The following is a 17148-nucleotide window of genomic DNA, read 5'->3' as shown; positions in this document are numbered from 1 at the left end:
TATTAATATGAATAATTAAATCACATTATAATTATCTACTGTTAAATGTTATTCAATAGATTAACTTTTCTGGTTTAAAATTAATTATATTACGACGTATTTTAGTCTAATAACGAATAGTAGAGAGAACGATATAGTAACATAAAAAAGATATTATATAAAGATATTTAGATAAAGATATTTATAAACATAAAGAATATTTATATATTATTTTATTTTCTTAATCAAGAGCGTATATGTTAGTTTTTTGGTGAAACAATTATTTCTATTAACTGTAAGGTGGAAATAAGATACAAGATAATTTATATATTATCTCAATTAAATTAGTATAATTTTGCCTCGAAACATATCAGTGGATGTGTTATTTTTATTATTCTGTATATTTAACAACTAAAGTATACTAAATCATTTAGTTTAATGTGTGGAGTGTCGTAGTGAAACAGAATAGTGTGTATACCATATATTTTACTTTAATGATCTTTTCGCTTAATTATGTATATTAATTCTATCTATATTTACTAATTGCCAAAATACAAAAATAATTTAAATTACAACTTTATTGTGTGTCTCATTAATATAATGCGATTGTGTTATATATATATATATATATATATATATATATATATATATATATACTATTTTTTTTATTTAAACTCATTTAACTTGTAATTCTTAACTTCAAGGCTTTCACTTTACTAGGAGAAACATTAACCAACACTATTATTACGATTTTCAAGCTATTGCAATTTTTATTGAACATAAAGCAGACTACGTTATGTAAAACAAATATTATTCCGTATATAGGTTAGTTTTATTTTTCTTTTTACTATTGTAAAATTAGATTATATCTATTATCTGAATAAATTAAAATAAAATACGATTCCTTCCACCATTACGTAAAAATTCTTGAAATAATATTTTCTTTTAAAACAATTGATTTCATTATTTTTATTCTTTTGTTATATTTATTTCTCAATACAAATAAATGCTGGCTTAATTACTTCTAGGAAATAAAAACAAAAGCTCATGTTGTATAGGCCCTCTTTAATATATCATCACCATTTAAATGACAAGGAAGAAAGAACTATAAAAATTAATGTTTTAAAAATAACAATCTAATTATTTCTAATTATTTAGAAACTTAATTGTACAAATATACAAGTAAATTTTTATATAATAATCACTTATATAAGATAGTAAAGTCAAAAACTAGGCAAATATCACAAATTATAGTAAATATTAATTATAATTAATACTGGCGTATATTAAAATTATACTCAAATTTGGTAATTTATTGAATAAAAATAAATACGAAATATTCATAATGCTCGATAAATTGTATACATAGTCTTACATAATCAGTTCTTTGAATATTAATATTTTTTTACTTTAAGATAATGCTAAAGTTATTTAAACTGAATAATTACAATAGGAAGACAAATTGCTCTATATGAAGCTGGAGTTACATCAAATTATTGTTTAACAACAAAGAAATCTTATACAATTTTAATGATTTAAGTTAGATTTATTTATTAGAAGGATTATCGTTGTTTAAATTATATTGATAATAAATGTGCCAAAAAAAATGCGAAAGCTGTTGATTAAAAATTAAGCTGCATATCATAATAAATTGAAGTTTTGAGCATAAAAGTAGGAACTTTCCATACCATATCACAATATTCCTTTTTATTATTGGAGACATGAGCAAATCATTTTATATAAGGCTCATTATTATTACATTGAAAAAACAATTAAAAGCTGATAAATAATTTTAAAATAACACTTTTTTCCTTAGTCGTTCTAGAACAAATTAACTTGTTTAAAGCAATATATGACCAAAATGAAGTTTGTTCTCATTACTATTACCTATCTTAAATCAATAAATTGCTTTTTATATATTTTTTAAATTGACACATTTAAAAAAATAAGCTTTTAAAATAACTATTAATGTGATATGTACTTCAATCCCTATTAAAATTGGTTGTGAAAATATCATTAATATAAATATGATTAACAATATAATTAAGTATAATTTTTGACATAGTTTTCATATCAAACATTAAAATAAAATCCATCGCAAATTTAACACATCGAATACTAACAAAACTAATTTACATCAGATTCAAAGACAACATAAATACAGCGTCAAACTTTGTAAACAAATAATTAGATCACTAGACAATAATTTGCTATAAATAACACTTATCATAACATATTCCAAGATTATATTTTAAAACAGGATCTTAAAACGTAATAGTTTATTTAAATAACACATTAATATTAACTCATTGCATTTAGACATTATTTTCTGTTTTGCATAAGCGTATAAGTTATCATAAAATAAAGGTAACTGAATAAATTAAATTATATTTTTTCAAATAATATAAATAGCAATTTTTTATTATTAATGTATGCCTGCGCATGCGCAACTCTGCTTCTTTATCATTGTTTATCTACCCGTCAGAAATTCTTGATGTAGCATTATTCCAGGCCCACTTTCACATACAAATAATATAAATATTTTACATGTCTCTTGGCGATTTAAATGTATTTGTCTTATCCTAAAAGTCACTAATAAATAGGCCCACTATTAAACCACCAAAAAACAGAAAAAATACTAAAAAACATACTTAAATTGTAAATGTTCGCCTAGTTTTCAACAATTATTTACATAATTATTATATAAAATGTGTTCTTAAAAATTTGGCACAACAAAAAAAACTACATAGATTCGATCACCTATCGTTACATTTAAATGTAAGTTTTTGATTAGAATAAATCCGATATTTTAACCATTTTATTACGTATAAAATGTAAAATTTTAATAAATTCATGATTTTATTTTTTCTATTGCGCCAAATTATTTATAACAAATATATTTTCTGTATTTATTTATATTCACTACGTATAAAATTAGAATTGAATATTATCAACAAAAATAATCAATTATCAGTCAATAATCAACATATGACTATTTGCTATGAATTGTATCAAAAATCTATATTTATACAAAAATAATGAAAAACCAACAAGATGATTCGTAACATATAAGCAGTTTTCTCTTAAAACAAGTGGAGCTTGACAGTTTCCTTATTATTGCCTAGAAATAGAAATACCTTAACACAATGGTTTAAAGCTTGTTGAAAGAAAGCAAAGTGAGTAGTTGGGAAACTTGCTAAATTTGTAAATCCATTTCGAAAAAAAAAGGAATGAAACAATTTTCAGCCCAAGCACAGATAAACATGGAAGATTTAAATTGTATCAATTTTGTTGTTTTTTCCTTTTTAGTGTTTTCTAAAATTGCCAAGCGTGGCCAATACATCTGGAGTTACGTTTGCTCTTAAGACATCATTTTCATATTCCAAGTGTGATATGCGTTCAACTAATTCGTTTATCTTCACTTTCAATTCCTCAACTTCCAAACGTACCGCATGTGTCAAATGATTCTTAACAACATCCTAAAAAATGAAAGAGTTAATACATATCAGGTAATAATAAACCCAAACTAATTAAAGCAAATTATACAAATTAATTTAATAATTAGTGTTTTTTAATCAAAAGTGGCAGTAACCCTCATTTAGTATTTGTATACCCTTAAAACCATCTTCATTTAAAAACCTGATTCTCTTAATGATACAATGTTAATGAAACAACAATTAAAAGCTGATAAAAAATTTTAAAATAACGCTTTTTTCCTTAGTCGTTCTAGAACAAATTAACTTGTTTAAAGCAATACATGACCAAAATGAAGTTTGTTCTCATTACTATTACCTATCTTAAATCAATAAATTGCTTTTTATATAATTTTTAAATTTACACATTTCAAAAAATAAAAGTTTACAATAACTATTAATGTGATATGTACTTCAATCCCTATTAAAATTAGTTGAGAAAATATTATTAATATAAATATGATTAACAATATAATTAAGTATAATTTTTGACATAGTTTTCATATCAAACATTAAAATAAAATCCATCGCAAATTTAACACATTCGAATACTAACAAAATTAATTTACATCAGATTTAAAGACAACATATCATAAATACAGCGTCAAACATTGTAAACAAATAATTAGATCATTGTGCAGACTTATAGATTGTTAGAGACCATATCTAACGAATATGGTACATTTTTGACTTGAACATATATTCTTTTTTCATTTTTTCACTCAAAATTATATGTAAATTAACGTTAGGTGGCCAAAATAATGAATAAACAGATAATATATAAAAATGTAGACATAACTAAATAATTGGCTATTAATACTACTTGTTTGCTTTAGAGCATGATTTTACTGAAACAACACATTCCGAATATTAAAAAAAAGATCAACGCTCTCTTATATATTGTAATGATATACATCCATAGATATTCACAAGTGAGACCAAATAACTATAAGCCCTAAGGAAAGACTAATTATTAATAAGCCAACAAAATCATGTTAATGTCAAGGCTGCTTAATAACAGGACAATATAGAGGTCTCTAGACTCTAAAAGCCACTTAAATTAGTAATATAAATAATGTCAATAGTAAAATCAATGATTCACAACGAATTAACATTAAATACGAAAAATTAGAATTCGAAAAATACGAATGAAATTAGTGAGCTTTAATTATATATATTTTTACACTAGTTTAGCAATAATACCACGGTGAAAAACGGTGATTAATTAATTTTAAGATATAAATAATATCATAAATAAAATTTCATCATATAAGTCAATGCTCTGTTAAAGCTTTTCTGAAAATGGGTGAATGTTTTTTCAATGTGAAATTCAAATATTATCAGAGAAGGTTAGGATACTATAAAAAATAATATTATGTACAAAAGTTCTTGAGCTTTCCAAAATACAATAATGTATTGTGTTAAAAATTGTAGCAACAATAAAACGGTGCTGAATAAACTGTTTAAACAACTCAAATAAAAAATTCATACTGCAAAAAATTAAATATATATTCTGAATTTCAAAAGAACTTAACAGATAATCAAGACATTGATTATTCTTTTTACTTAGCTTTGGAAGCTTTGGAAGCTTCCCCACTGAGGAGTATCATACCCATAAGATAGAGTTATAAACCCAATAACTTTAAGTAAATTTAGAAAAATTTCAGTTTGTTATCTAATCTGGCATAGTACTTAAACAGCTGCCACAAAGAGTATAATAAAAGATGGTCATCTATTCAACGCTAGTCTCCGATTGCGATTCCTGAAGATTGCAGGAATTATTATGATCCTTAAACCAGGTAAATTACCAAACGATCAAACATAATAACCAATGTCACACAAGACCGTTCGAGAAAATGTTCCCTGCTCACCAACCTAGATTAAAAAATAAACATGTGACAATTGATCAAGTAGATGGTCTTAGAGTTGGAATTGAGAAAACATTTGAAGAAAAGGAAATTTACCAAGCTATATTTTTAGACGTTGCCCAAGCCTTTAATAAAGTATGACAAGAGGGCCTCAGATACAAGTTGGCAAATAAATTACCTACTCGGATGAGCCAGATTTTCAAATTTAGCATTTCTGATCGTTAGTGCAGAATAAGATACGGCAATGAATATTCAGGTTTGAACATCATATGAGATGGATATCTACGCGAGTGTACCACACAAGGTAGAGTGCTTGGACCACTGTTGTACTTAATTTATACAGGTGTACCGGAAAGTTATTTCCAAAAACCAACGACATAATTTTCAAGAAAATGGAAATTTTCAGACAATTTTTGAATAACATCCTAAAAACTGTTTGTCCTGTGAGAAAAAAAGTCTTTTTCTTCTTCTTCTTCGAAACTGGCGAAGAGCCGTTCTTGCAGTACGTGTTCCATTGATCTGAAAAGTTGACAGTTGGACGGGACAAGGTCTAGAGAGTATAGCAATTCTGCGCGGTGGCGGTATAGTATTCCTTCACCGGTTTTGCTTTATAAGACGGAACGTTATTGTGCCGTAAAGTCACTTTACCGTGTCTTCGGATCCATTCTGGAGGTTTTTCGATCAATTCATGGTTCAAATTGTTAATTGTTGTCGGTAGCGAACACTATTAGGAACACTAGTTTCATTAGGTTTCAACAGTTCGTAATACACCACGCCACTCTGGTCCGACCAATTACAGATCATTGTGTTGCGATTAATACCATTGGGCCTTGGAGACAATCGGTCAGCTTCGCCAGATGGTAACCATGATTTTATTGCGCTTACGGTTTTGAAAATAAATTCACTTTTCATCATCCGTCACTATTCGATGCAGAAATGACTTCTGATCATACCTTTGAAGCAGCATTTCACAGACAGCAGCCTATCCTCCCATCCCTTGGATTTTCCCCATTGCTCGTAATCGGTCGTTTCTTGGGCCACACTTAACGGTTGTGAGTTTGGGTTGGGTCTTCATCCAATAACTGTTCCAGTTTCGCTTTTTCACTCTTTTTCGGTCTACCAGAACTAGAAGGTCTACTTCTTTGTATTGGACTCGAAATCTCCACTTCTGAATTTGCGAAACCACGCATCACATGTTTTTAAGGTTAGAGATATATTTCAAAGAGATATAAATGAGTATGACGATGTTACTTTCAAAAATCATAACATGTAAATGGTATACGTGTTAAATTATAACATTGCATACTTCAGCCTAGCGACATCTGTTAGAAAAACTGGTAATGACTTTCAGGTATACCTGGTACCAATGATATTATATTATAAAGTACAATCCGATTCAAAGAAAAACGGAACTTGTAGAATCTTAGAGTTACGCAACAAACCGTTTCAGTATGAATAAAATTTACGAAAAGAGGCAAGCCGACTAGGTAACTAATTCAATTGAAATATAAACTGAAAAATATAATAAAAACATTTCAAAGGCACTGAACGACAATTTTTCATTTGCAAGGAGCTGGTTCAAAAACAACATAGTAGGCATTTTAAAAGTTCTTTAAGGTTAAAAAAACTGATAACCTGCAATAACTACAAAAAACATGAGCGGTCAATGGTTGCTACAAATCTCAACATCGACACCAAATCTGAAAATTCATTGTTATGCTGTGTATGAGTTAAACCACCATATTCAATTAAATTGTATCATACCAAGGTTAGTTATTGACATATACATATCATCAATTTTTAAAATGATATGTTAACAAAATCACATTGAATATGGATTTATAAACATAATATAACATGTATACTCACCAAGGCGTGTTCTATTTTAGTGTCTATTGTTGTTGAAGATGGAGCTGAAACACTATAAAAAATTAAAACATATTATTAAAATTTAAAAAAGAATAAATGACTTAGGAATATAAATATAACAACATATGCATCATAGCATTTATAACCAAAAAATACCAAGAGTAACTCAATAGCAGCCTTCATCAATCGGAATTTACAATGCGATTCTCTAGAATATTTCTTTGACTCAGTGTCACTCTATTATCAAATAATATATATACATATATATATATATATATATATATATATATATATATATATATATATATACTATATATATATATATTATATATATATATATATATATATTATATAAACGTATCTAATAAAGATGTTATAAATATATATAATATATAACGATTGTATTAGCTGCTAGCATGTATGTAAATGTGAATGAATGTGATAATTGACTCAACAATTTAGCTTTTTTGGTATAAAATCAATTCTTCTCTTGCTTGCTTTTTTGTATCTGCAATAGTTTCGTATAATAAACTTTTTCAAATATTCAATTTTATTATTTTTGCCATAAGAGTGATTATTGTGGTTTTAAGAACTATTTCAATTTAATTTTAAAATCCTTTATTTAGAACACAGAATAACCTTGCATCTTATCTTTCATTTTTCTTATCTCGGTCTTATTTAAAATTACTTAAATTGACTCTTCTTTATCTTTTTACTTTTCATTTGATAGATTTCTTATTCGTAGTAACACGATTTTTGTTCAGGTACAAATTCCATTCAACTTTTGAAATAATAAGAAAAACAAATATTTACTTACCAACTATTGTCATTTGAACTATGGTGATCACTAGTAGATATCATCATTTCGTTATTTTGAGCAACTGTAGAATATATCTGAAAAAATATTCCGATGATTTTTACATGATAATTCAGAATATCGTTAAAAAACTAATTAAAATTGTATAGAAAAATTTAAACTCAAAATTAATGTTAAAATTAATTAAGTTAAATTAATGATGATATTGGCTTTTATTGCTGTTATATGGTTATTGTTATTATTTGTTATACATTTTCATGAGTTACTTTTTACTTAGTTCAATAATCTATTATCTTCAGCATTCATTAGTTTACATTTACTTAACAGAATAAGCAGCACATATTTTTTATATAAATGTATGTTGGATATTATCTAAAAAATTATAAATTAAATAATTAATTATAATTAAAATTAAATAAGTGCAATTGTCCTTTCTACCTTTCTAATATCAAACAAAATAATTATTCTTAACTATTAAGAATCTATAGACTTTATTTTAGATAGATAGAAAAAAAATGGCTACCGTCTGTTAAAAAGCAATTTTTGATACCTGTTTTTAGGATTTGGTTACCTATTATTAGATGACCTAAAGTTGGTAGAAATTTTTAAATGCATTGTTTCAAATAAAATTACAATGTAAATAAACCTAATATTTTTATTTTACATTTGATTCTATAAAATGTATCTTTGAGGACGTAACCTCATACCTGGTGAAATTAAACCTAATGGTTATTTTCACCTGAATTCTGCTTATCTACATAACTGGTGGGTCAAGGAACTGATTTATTTATGGCGTTAATATTTTAAAGATTCCTACTTTAACTTTAAGACCTTACTTTTACTTTAAAGACTTACTAAATAGAGACAAGGTTACTTCTACCGTCTTTTAAAATAGAGTCAACTCTATTGAAAGTTGTTTAGCTCTAAAAAATCCTCGATCATAAAGGAGGCTGCATAAATTTAGATTTATTACATAAAAAATATATTAATATATAAATAAAGTCATTGTTAACCAAATTAAATTTTAAAAGGACTATTGGTATAGTAATAATATGGCTATTAAAATATATATTTACATTTAACCAAATTGCTTTATTACAATAAAATTTCTTAAGACAGTGTATATTTATTTCCCACGATACACACTGCAAATTGAACTATAAATTTCACTTTTAAAAAGTAATATAAATACACGAATTTCAGTTGCATAATCCTGTTCTATACGTGCTTTCATAAACCGTTTCAAAACCGGTAAATTATTCGTATTTATGTTCCGTATTTAGTATTTCTTAGTTGCCAGTTTAGGTTTGTAAAAAGGTTTACCAAATATCATTCATCTAATTATAATTTAAAATCGTTATTTCGATTTAATGTTGTATGTATAGTTTTAAGTTTACTCTATTTAGTATTAAAATAATTTCCCATTTATGGATTATCACATTTAAAATGGAAAATTATCAGAACCAGGATTTATCTGGACTTGATCTACTATTTAATGTGGTCTCCGAACCACGAACCTCGGCACTGAGCCTACGGATTGGCGAGTGTCCAACCTAGAAATCGTCCCAGAATACATCCAGTCTTACCCAGCCTAGTTACTGGCGTGACTGGAGTGAACGCCCAAAAGAGGTTGTTACCGACGAAAACATTAAAAAAATCAACAAAATGATTTTGAATTACCGTAAATTGAAACTGAATGAAATAGCAGACACTCTAAAGATATTAACTAAACGTGTAAATCATATCATTCACAAATATTTGGGTATTGACCAAAAACAACGACGAGTTGATGATTCGAAGCAATATTTGAAGATGATCAAGCGTAATAAACCCGAGTTTTTGCATCGATATTTAACAATGGATGAAACATGGCTCCATCATTTCACTCCGAAGTCCAATCAACAGTCATCCTAGAGGACTGTACACGATGAACTCGCTCCAAAGCGTGGGAAAACGCTACAGTTGGCTGGCAAGGTTATGGCGTCTGTATTTTGAGATGTGCATGGAATAATTTTCATTGACTACCTTGAAAGAGGAAGGGCCATCAACAGCGACTATTATATAGCGTTGTTGAACCGTTTGAAGGACGAAATCGCCGAAAACGGTCGCATTTGAAGAAAAAGAAAGTGCTGATTCACCAAGACAATGCACCGTGTCACAAGTCAGCAAAAACGATGGAAAAAATCCATGAATTGGCCTTCGAATTGCTTCTTCATCCAACGTATTCTTCAGATCTGGCCCCCCAGCGACTATTTCCTGTTCTCAGATCTCAAAAGAATGCTCGCTGGGAGGAAATTTTCGTTGAATGAAGGGGCGATCGAAGCTGAGCAATTGGCAATTAGCTGTATTTTTTTTGATTTGTCAATCACTAAATGAAAAATAAAACTTCCAGCAAACGATATTTTATTTAGAACCAATTTATACTACTAATATTTTTTAGTTAATTGTATATTGTCCAATAAATTTGCAGTTATGTTACAGATTATATTTTAACTTCAACAAAAGTACTTAAAGTATTTAGAACCCGTAATCGATTATGGATGACGTGTAAGTAAAAATATATAATTTTTTTTATTTGATAGTAATACTTATAGAGAAGATAATTATATTTATTATGAATTCTAATCATCTATTTTAAACACTCAAAAACTCCATATAATTATTACTAGGTACTTGATGATTTTCGTTTTTTATAATTGGGCAATTAGCTGCATTTTTTTTATTTATCAATCACTAAATGAAAAATAAAACTTCCAGCAAATGATATTTTATTTAGATCCAATTTATACTACTAATATTTTTTTAGTTAATTATAAATTGCCCAATAAATTTGCAGTTATGTTACAGATTATATTTTAACTTCAACAAAAGTATTTAAAGTAGTTAGAACCCGTAATCGATTATGGATGACGTGTAAGTAAAAAATATATAATTTTTTTATTTGATACTAATACTGATAGAGAAGATAATTATAATTATTATGAATTCTAATCATCTATTTTAAACACTCAAAAACTCCATATAATTATTACTAGGTACTTGATGATTTTCGTTTTTTATAATTGGGCAATTAGCTGCATTTTTTTGATTTGTCAATCACTTAATGGAAAATAAAACTTCCAGCAAAGGATATTTTATTTGGAACCAATTGATACTACTAATATTTATTTATTTAATTCTAGATTGCCTAATAAATTCGCAGCCCACCAACTAATCATCAAAGCAGAACTAAAAATTCGATTCCATCATAATGTTTCATTTCAGAATCAAGATATAATTTCCAACTGTATGTTAATTATTTGTTTGCAAACCCTTTAAAATGAACATATCAGTGCCTTTTAACAAAGGAAAAAGGTTTAAAGGCTAATATAGCGAAATAGTAAATCCATTAGGCGAATGTAGTCAAATTCAATCAAATCATTCGTAACCAATGGTAAAGCCATTTAAAAGTGACAGTACAAGTCTTGAAAATTGCCCACTTGAACATAAAAAGTGTATATTGAAAAATCATATAGTGATCGATATGTTATCACCGCAAACTCTAGACAATTCACTAGATGCTTTAAGGAATGCTTTAAGATAAGATTTATATTTCAAAAAGCAATGTAGACAATGCTTGTCGCATTTACTAATAATGTAACAAAAACACATCCAAATACCAGCCAATATTATTGAAAGTAATTTGTTCCATCATTATAGAGAAGACTTGTGCTAACCTCCATGATTCTAGATCAAATTAAAGACTAAGGTATCATGTTGAAGCGATTTCAGTTCTATGCGAAGTGTTTTAACGAAACAAACTGATAAAACGATAAACTCAAATAAATCAGGTCATCTATTTATCTGATGAACAATAAATCAGTTTCCTTGAAATAACGCACCTGCTGCAACACACATAAATTTTAAAATTACACTACGAATTGTTCCAACAATCAGCTTATTCTCAAAATTAAACTCTTTTGGCTCTTCTAACATCTTCAAATACGATTAATAAAAGAATAAAATATATTATTTTCAATAGACGAGGCGGTAACCTTCCAGAAAACTAGTAAAATAAGTTTTTTGAATTTTGATTTGATTGTCTTTTAAGTATGCTAAAATAATTCGAAGAATGGATTTTTAATATTCTTAATAAATTTTTAAAAACTATATGTAGTTTTCGGAAAGCAAGATTTTTTTTCTAGACACATTCTATTTACTAAATGAAAAGATTTATTTTCAGTCTAATTTACAAAATTAGTAGCATTTTCACCAAATTATCATTCGGTATGCTTTGTTTATTCTTTGTTTATTTATTCTGGCGACGTTTTGTCTAGCAGCTGTTGGTTTGGTTATCTTTCGAGGACGCTTTCATAATATATTTACGACAATTGCTGGCAAAAGTTTTTTTTATCAAATTGCTTTTGGGACAAACTACCCATATTCGCTTCTTATTTTGTCGCAAATATATACACAAAAAATATTATGATCTTAACCCAAAACTTTATTAGTTTTTCACATAGAAGAAAAGAAGAAAATCAATTTATTGACTAAATAACAAAATCTGTCAGTTTAGGTAACATTACGGGAAAAAAACGGATAAACATAGACCTTTTTGTCCTATCATCTTGATACAGAATATATTTCAAAAATATATTATTGATAAATAAACTAGAATATGTATAAATTGTGTTAGTTTTATGTAGATTATTATTAAAAAAACTTTTTATACCATTAGCAATAAATCAGTTCCATAATATGTACATAAAAGTCAACAATCAGTAGAGAATATCCTTTCTTGTGATAATATTTAATTTTATAAATTAATTTGCGAAAATATAATAATAATAATAATAATAATAATGAATCATAAAAATATAATAAATTTATTCATTTATATTTAATATTATACATTATATAGTCAAAATAATTTATCCATTTTTAAGGGCCGTTACAAAATAAAATCCGTTACAATAAAAAATGAATACATAAATTATACCGGATTTATAGAGTGAAATTAGATCACATAAACTATGTACAGCCTTACCGTGTATATCTTTTTATATGTTACATATTATATTTTAACTTAAACAAAAGTATGTAAAGCAGGAATTCATTATGGTTGGTAAAAAAATGAAAGTAAAAAAAAATTATATATTCTTATAGAAAGGATAATTATAATTGTTATGAAGTTTAATCATCTATGTTAAAAACTCAAAATCTCTATATAATTGTTACTAAACACTTGATAATATTCGTTTTTTATAATTAGTTAATTAGCTATATTCCTTGAATCTCTAGTTGTTAAGAATCTACAGGATGTATTTTTTGATAAAACGTTTTAACAAAAATAAATTTATAATGAAACAAAAATATGAACTACAGGAATATAAATCAATATGTTAAAAGCTGCATTTAGCAAAATTTAAAGTCACTTCATCAGTTAATGAGTTAAAAATCATTGTACATAAAGGTTCTGTATATTAAATACAACTATTTTTATTCAGTATAAATTAAATATATTCAATTTATACTTATATTAAAAATATTCCAACTTACTTGTTTGTTTTGATTGGAGTCTAAATTTGAATTATTGATAACCGTTTCAATGCTGTTACAACTAGTAAAACTAACATGACGCGATTTTGGCAGGCTATTAACCGTATTTAATGGATGTAGATTATTTGTTGAAAGTGGGACGAATATTGGTATCTCTTCAGGCATTAAGATTGACCCTGTATATAAATAAGTAGGCTTGGACGTTGCATTCCAACAAGATATCGTGGTCACTGATGTATTTATATTCATGGACGTTTTTCCTTCCGATGTCTCATCCAAATAATCGTAACAAGTCCATCTTCCTCTACTAAACGGTACCATACTACCGAGTTTCACCACTCTAAACCTTCCTAAATCATTGATATTAGATTTCGGCTTCTCGACCTTCTCCACTTTTTCATCCTCAGAGACCGGAATATGTTTTTCAACAGGAGACACCACTGAATTTGCATTGCTAAGATTTTGATTATATATAATCTGTTGAGACGGAGGAGAGAACCCTATCGGTTGTTGTTCATCTTTAGAATCTTCCGAAAAGCTTGGAGTTTCATTGTCGGTTACTCTGGATATTTCATCGGTGTGACTCTCATCCAAATCGTCAGCTGATTCATCCTCTAGATCGTACCTGGTCATAACGCCAGTTATTTGAAAGGAACAACTTGGCGATGTCACCTGCGACTTTTTCCTCACGGAATTCCCACTCCTCATTTGACCGGTAAGTATGTCTTCGCCGAGTCGTAAGGTTTCACTGGTCGTCCTATGGATCACCGTGCCTTTCTTATTCTTGTTCGATACGGTTGCCATCCTAAATAGATTTCAAAAACAAACAGTTAACAACAATTAAGGATTAGCACCAAAAATCGAAGCATTAAACATAACGAAAAATGTTTTAAGCCGAACTAAACCACCAAATAAGGGCATTGTAACGATTCACGAAACGTACAGCATTGTGGATACGCGTTAGGGGGTTAGAATTTGACGTATCGTCGGAAAATCTCGTTCCTAAATAAAGGCTTCTAAGCCTGCGCCCGCACATGACCGATATAGTCCAGGCATATTCACGCGATTCCAATGAAATGATTTTTATGAAATAACTTCCGCATAAAAAACTCCTTCCTCACTTATTTAGCTTCATCGTTCGCCTTCCATTATTAATGAAATAAAAGTTCTAGAAAGGCCTAAAATAAAAAATGCGTAATAGTGAACACGACGGCTGGAAATATAAAATAACTGGAGAATTTTGATATAAATATTTAACTAAAAATGTTTTAAATTTAATATTTATATAAAATTTGATTTTATTTATTTTATTTTATTAAACTAATATTTTTAATTAAACTATAATATATATTTAATTATATATAATAATAAATTATTTTATTATATAATTATATTTAGATAAAAATCTATTTACGTAGAATTACACACGTAGAAAACTACTAGCTTGATAACCGCAGTGGCCAAAATGACAGAACGATAATTTGCTGCGATAGTAGCAGGTCTAATCCCGCCAACTAATGGATAGAGTGCCGAGTAAATGTATATTTGTGATTTTGTGAAGTTTATTATTATCTTTATAAACATTTACAAAAGTGTAAAATCCAAAAACGAACAAGAATCGCACTTACGCTAGTAAACAAGTTGAGTAAAAGCTGATGTCTTCTGGTATTTTTTCTCTGTGTATCTCTCGCTAATATCTCTACCAATACTTAATAAACGGATTGAAAACCGTAAAGTAAAGATCACGTGAAACAGTAAATCTACTCCAGAAGTTGGTAAAAAAGAAAACATCAAAATATAACAAAATATTTTTGCTTTAATTTTATTTTAATTATGTTTAAATTTTCATTTTTCATTGATTTTCTTTAAGCAGTAATAGGTTTTTCAGTAATGTGTTAACTAGGTCTATTTAGAATAATTTTCTCTGGAATATTTGAATGTATTTTAGAACACCATACAAACATAGCCAATGTCTTAGTTAAGAAAATAAATGACTGTAAGAGCAAGAGGTTGAAACAAAAAATTAATATATTTTGCAATCAACTCCTACCTCTGTATTAGTAATGCCGAAAAAATATTGATATGTCGTAAATAAAGAAGTTTAAAGTCATGAATTTTTTTAACGCTTCAACATTTCAAATATTTGATCTCTGTTAGAGCTAACGTCAAGCTGATCTTGATTCGTATGAGGACGGTTACCTTTCGGTGATTCCAAGATTATAATGTTTTTCATTTTTTGACTATATAATATTAAAATAATTAACACGGGGTCTGCATTATATCGTTCCTGTTCGAAGTAACTCATTAGAGACTTTAGACTTTGACTATCTAATGCTTTCGGTATTTTCAACCAGAGTAATAATAAACAGCGATTTGAAATTTATCAAAACAAGCAAATCGTCAAAAGAACATTTGCCGGTTTATAACCGGTCGTTATTACAACTAATATTTTGAAGAATTTTGCAGACGTTTGACAACCAGACGACTTCTGTAGGCTGATTCGGTTACATGTTCGAACTTATTAAATAGCACTCCATCTCTTTTTAACTAGAATAAAGTGAGAATGAAAATATTGTCTGATTCTAAAATGAATTTACAAATTACGTCAGGCAATACATTAAATATCTTGATGACGTGAATTCATCGTTATTTTGAATAGACTAGACTGTCCATTCGCTTGTACTAACAATTCACCTTGCGGTTTAATAAATTTTTCTTGAATTTTATTTAAATTTCATGTAATTAATTTTGTGAACTAACCTCCGTTATTAATCATTGTTCGCTATCTTCAGCTTGGTTCAACTGTTTCATCGCACCTGTATTATATTCGCTCTGTTGTTCTTAATTGGATTTTTAATATATCATTTTCAGCTTGAGCTTTCGGCGAAATGACAGAAACCTAATCATATTACTTGAGGGATGCCCAATTATTCAAGCAGAATCAACGAAATACTTCGGCATCATTTTCGATGGTAGATTAAATTGGAAACATCACATTAAAGAAAAAGTTAAGCAGATCAAACTCAAAATTACTGAGCTGTTATTGCTGATTGCAGTTATAAAGTGTAGGTATATTTGTTTAACATGCTACCTATACTTGACAACTGCAATAACCTCTTTGAACATCTTTGTTAGCACGAATTTTACGGAAAATGTTTTCGAAACATATAGGGTTATAAGCTTATAAAACAATGCTTGAAGTTACACAAGCACCGAGTAATATGTAGATTCGTTGAATAGATTCGAAATGAAGTTCCCCTTATTCCCGGTTTGCTTAAAAATAGTCCTCAAGCCTGTAATAGGACGCCATTATATCTAGAAAAACTACTTTGCGTAATTTATAAGCTGATGGTATCCTCGATCTATAATTTTTTAAAGACGATGTCGGTTTCTCTTAAGGTTTCTTACAAGTATCATGATTAATAAAATTGGCTTGTTCCTTCTACTACTATTATTATCAACAACACTTTTTCAGGTCTAAATTGTTTCAAAAAGTATTCTTAAAATGTTTTATTAAAATAACTGAATAAATACATTTGAGGCACGACCATTAATGTGGAGTTCATAATAAATATGGACACAATTACTTTATATATTAAATTAA

At 27.8% G+C, this 17148-nt stretch overlaps 1 protein-coding gene across 2 annotated transcripts; it reads right to left on the bottom strand.

Moving 5' to 3' along the window:
- Positions 1 to 1043: 1043 nt before the first annotated feature.
- On the bottom strand, positions 1044 to 14495 carry LOC143196995 (uncharacterized). 2 transcript variants are annotated; one of them, XM_076405015.1, is made up of 4 exons: positions 13545 to 14495; positions 8007 to 8083; positions 7190 to 7241; positions 1044 to 3458 (listed from the first exon to the last, which is right to left on the bottom strand). In XM_076405015.1, exons 1-4 carry the CDS (start codon positions 14346 to 14348, stop codon positions 3285 to 3287), a joined length of 1107 nt encoding a protein of 368 aa, XP_076261130.1. In that variant the 5' UTR covers positions 14349 to 14495; the 3' UTR covers positions 1044 to 3284. The 2 variants fall into 2 exon arrangements, with proteins under 2 accessions (XP_076261130.1, XP_076261131.1); XM_076405016.1 differs by having other exon boundaries at positions 3321 to 3458; positions 7190 to 7233.
- Between the last annotated feature and the right edge of the window lie 2653 nt (positions 14496 to 17148).

The sequence above is a fragment of the Rhynchophorus ferrugineus genome, unplaced genomic scaffold (genome assembly GCF_030347505.1).
Source record: "Rhynchophorus ferrugineus isolate W39M unplaced genomic scaffold, kcgeb_rfMv2 rfM5, whole genome shotgun sequence".
Classification (NCBI taxonomy): Eukaryota; Metazoa; Arthropoda; class Insecta; order Coleoptera; family Curculionidae; genus Rhynchophorus; species Rhynchophorus ferrugineus.
Note: the sequence above shows the minus strand (reverse complement) of the source record. Positions and strands in the feature narration are given on the sequence as shown.

Coding starts and splice junctions, on each gene's coding strand:
- LOC143196995 (XM_076405015.1), bottom strand. CDS start 14,348: ATGGCAACCGTATCGAACAAGAATAAGAAAGGCACGGTGATCCATAGG. Junction 8,084..13,544: donor ACTCCAATCAAAACAAACAA/GTAAGTTGGAAT, acceptor ATATTTTTTCAG/ATATATTCTACAGTTGCTCA. Junction 7,242..8,006: donor AGTTCAAATGACAATAGTTG/GTAAGTAAATAT, acceptor AATTTTTTATAG/TGTTTCAGCTCCATCTTCAA.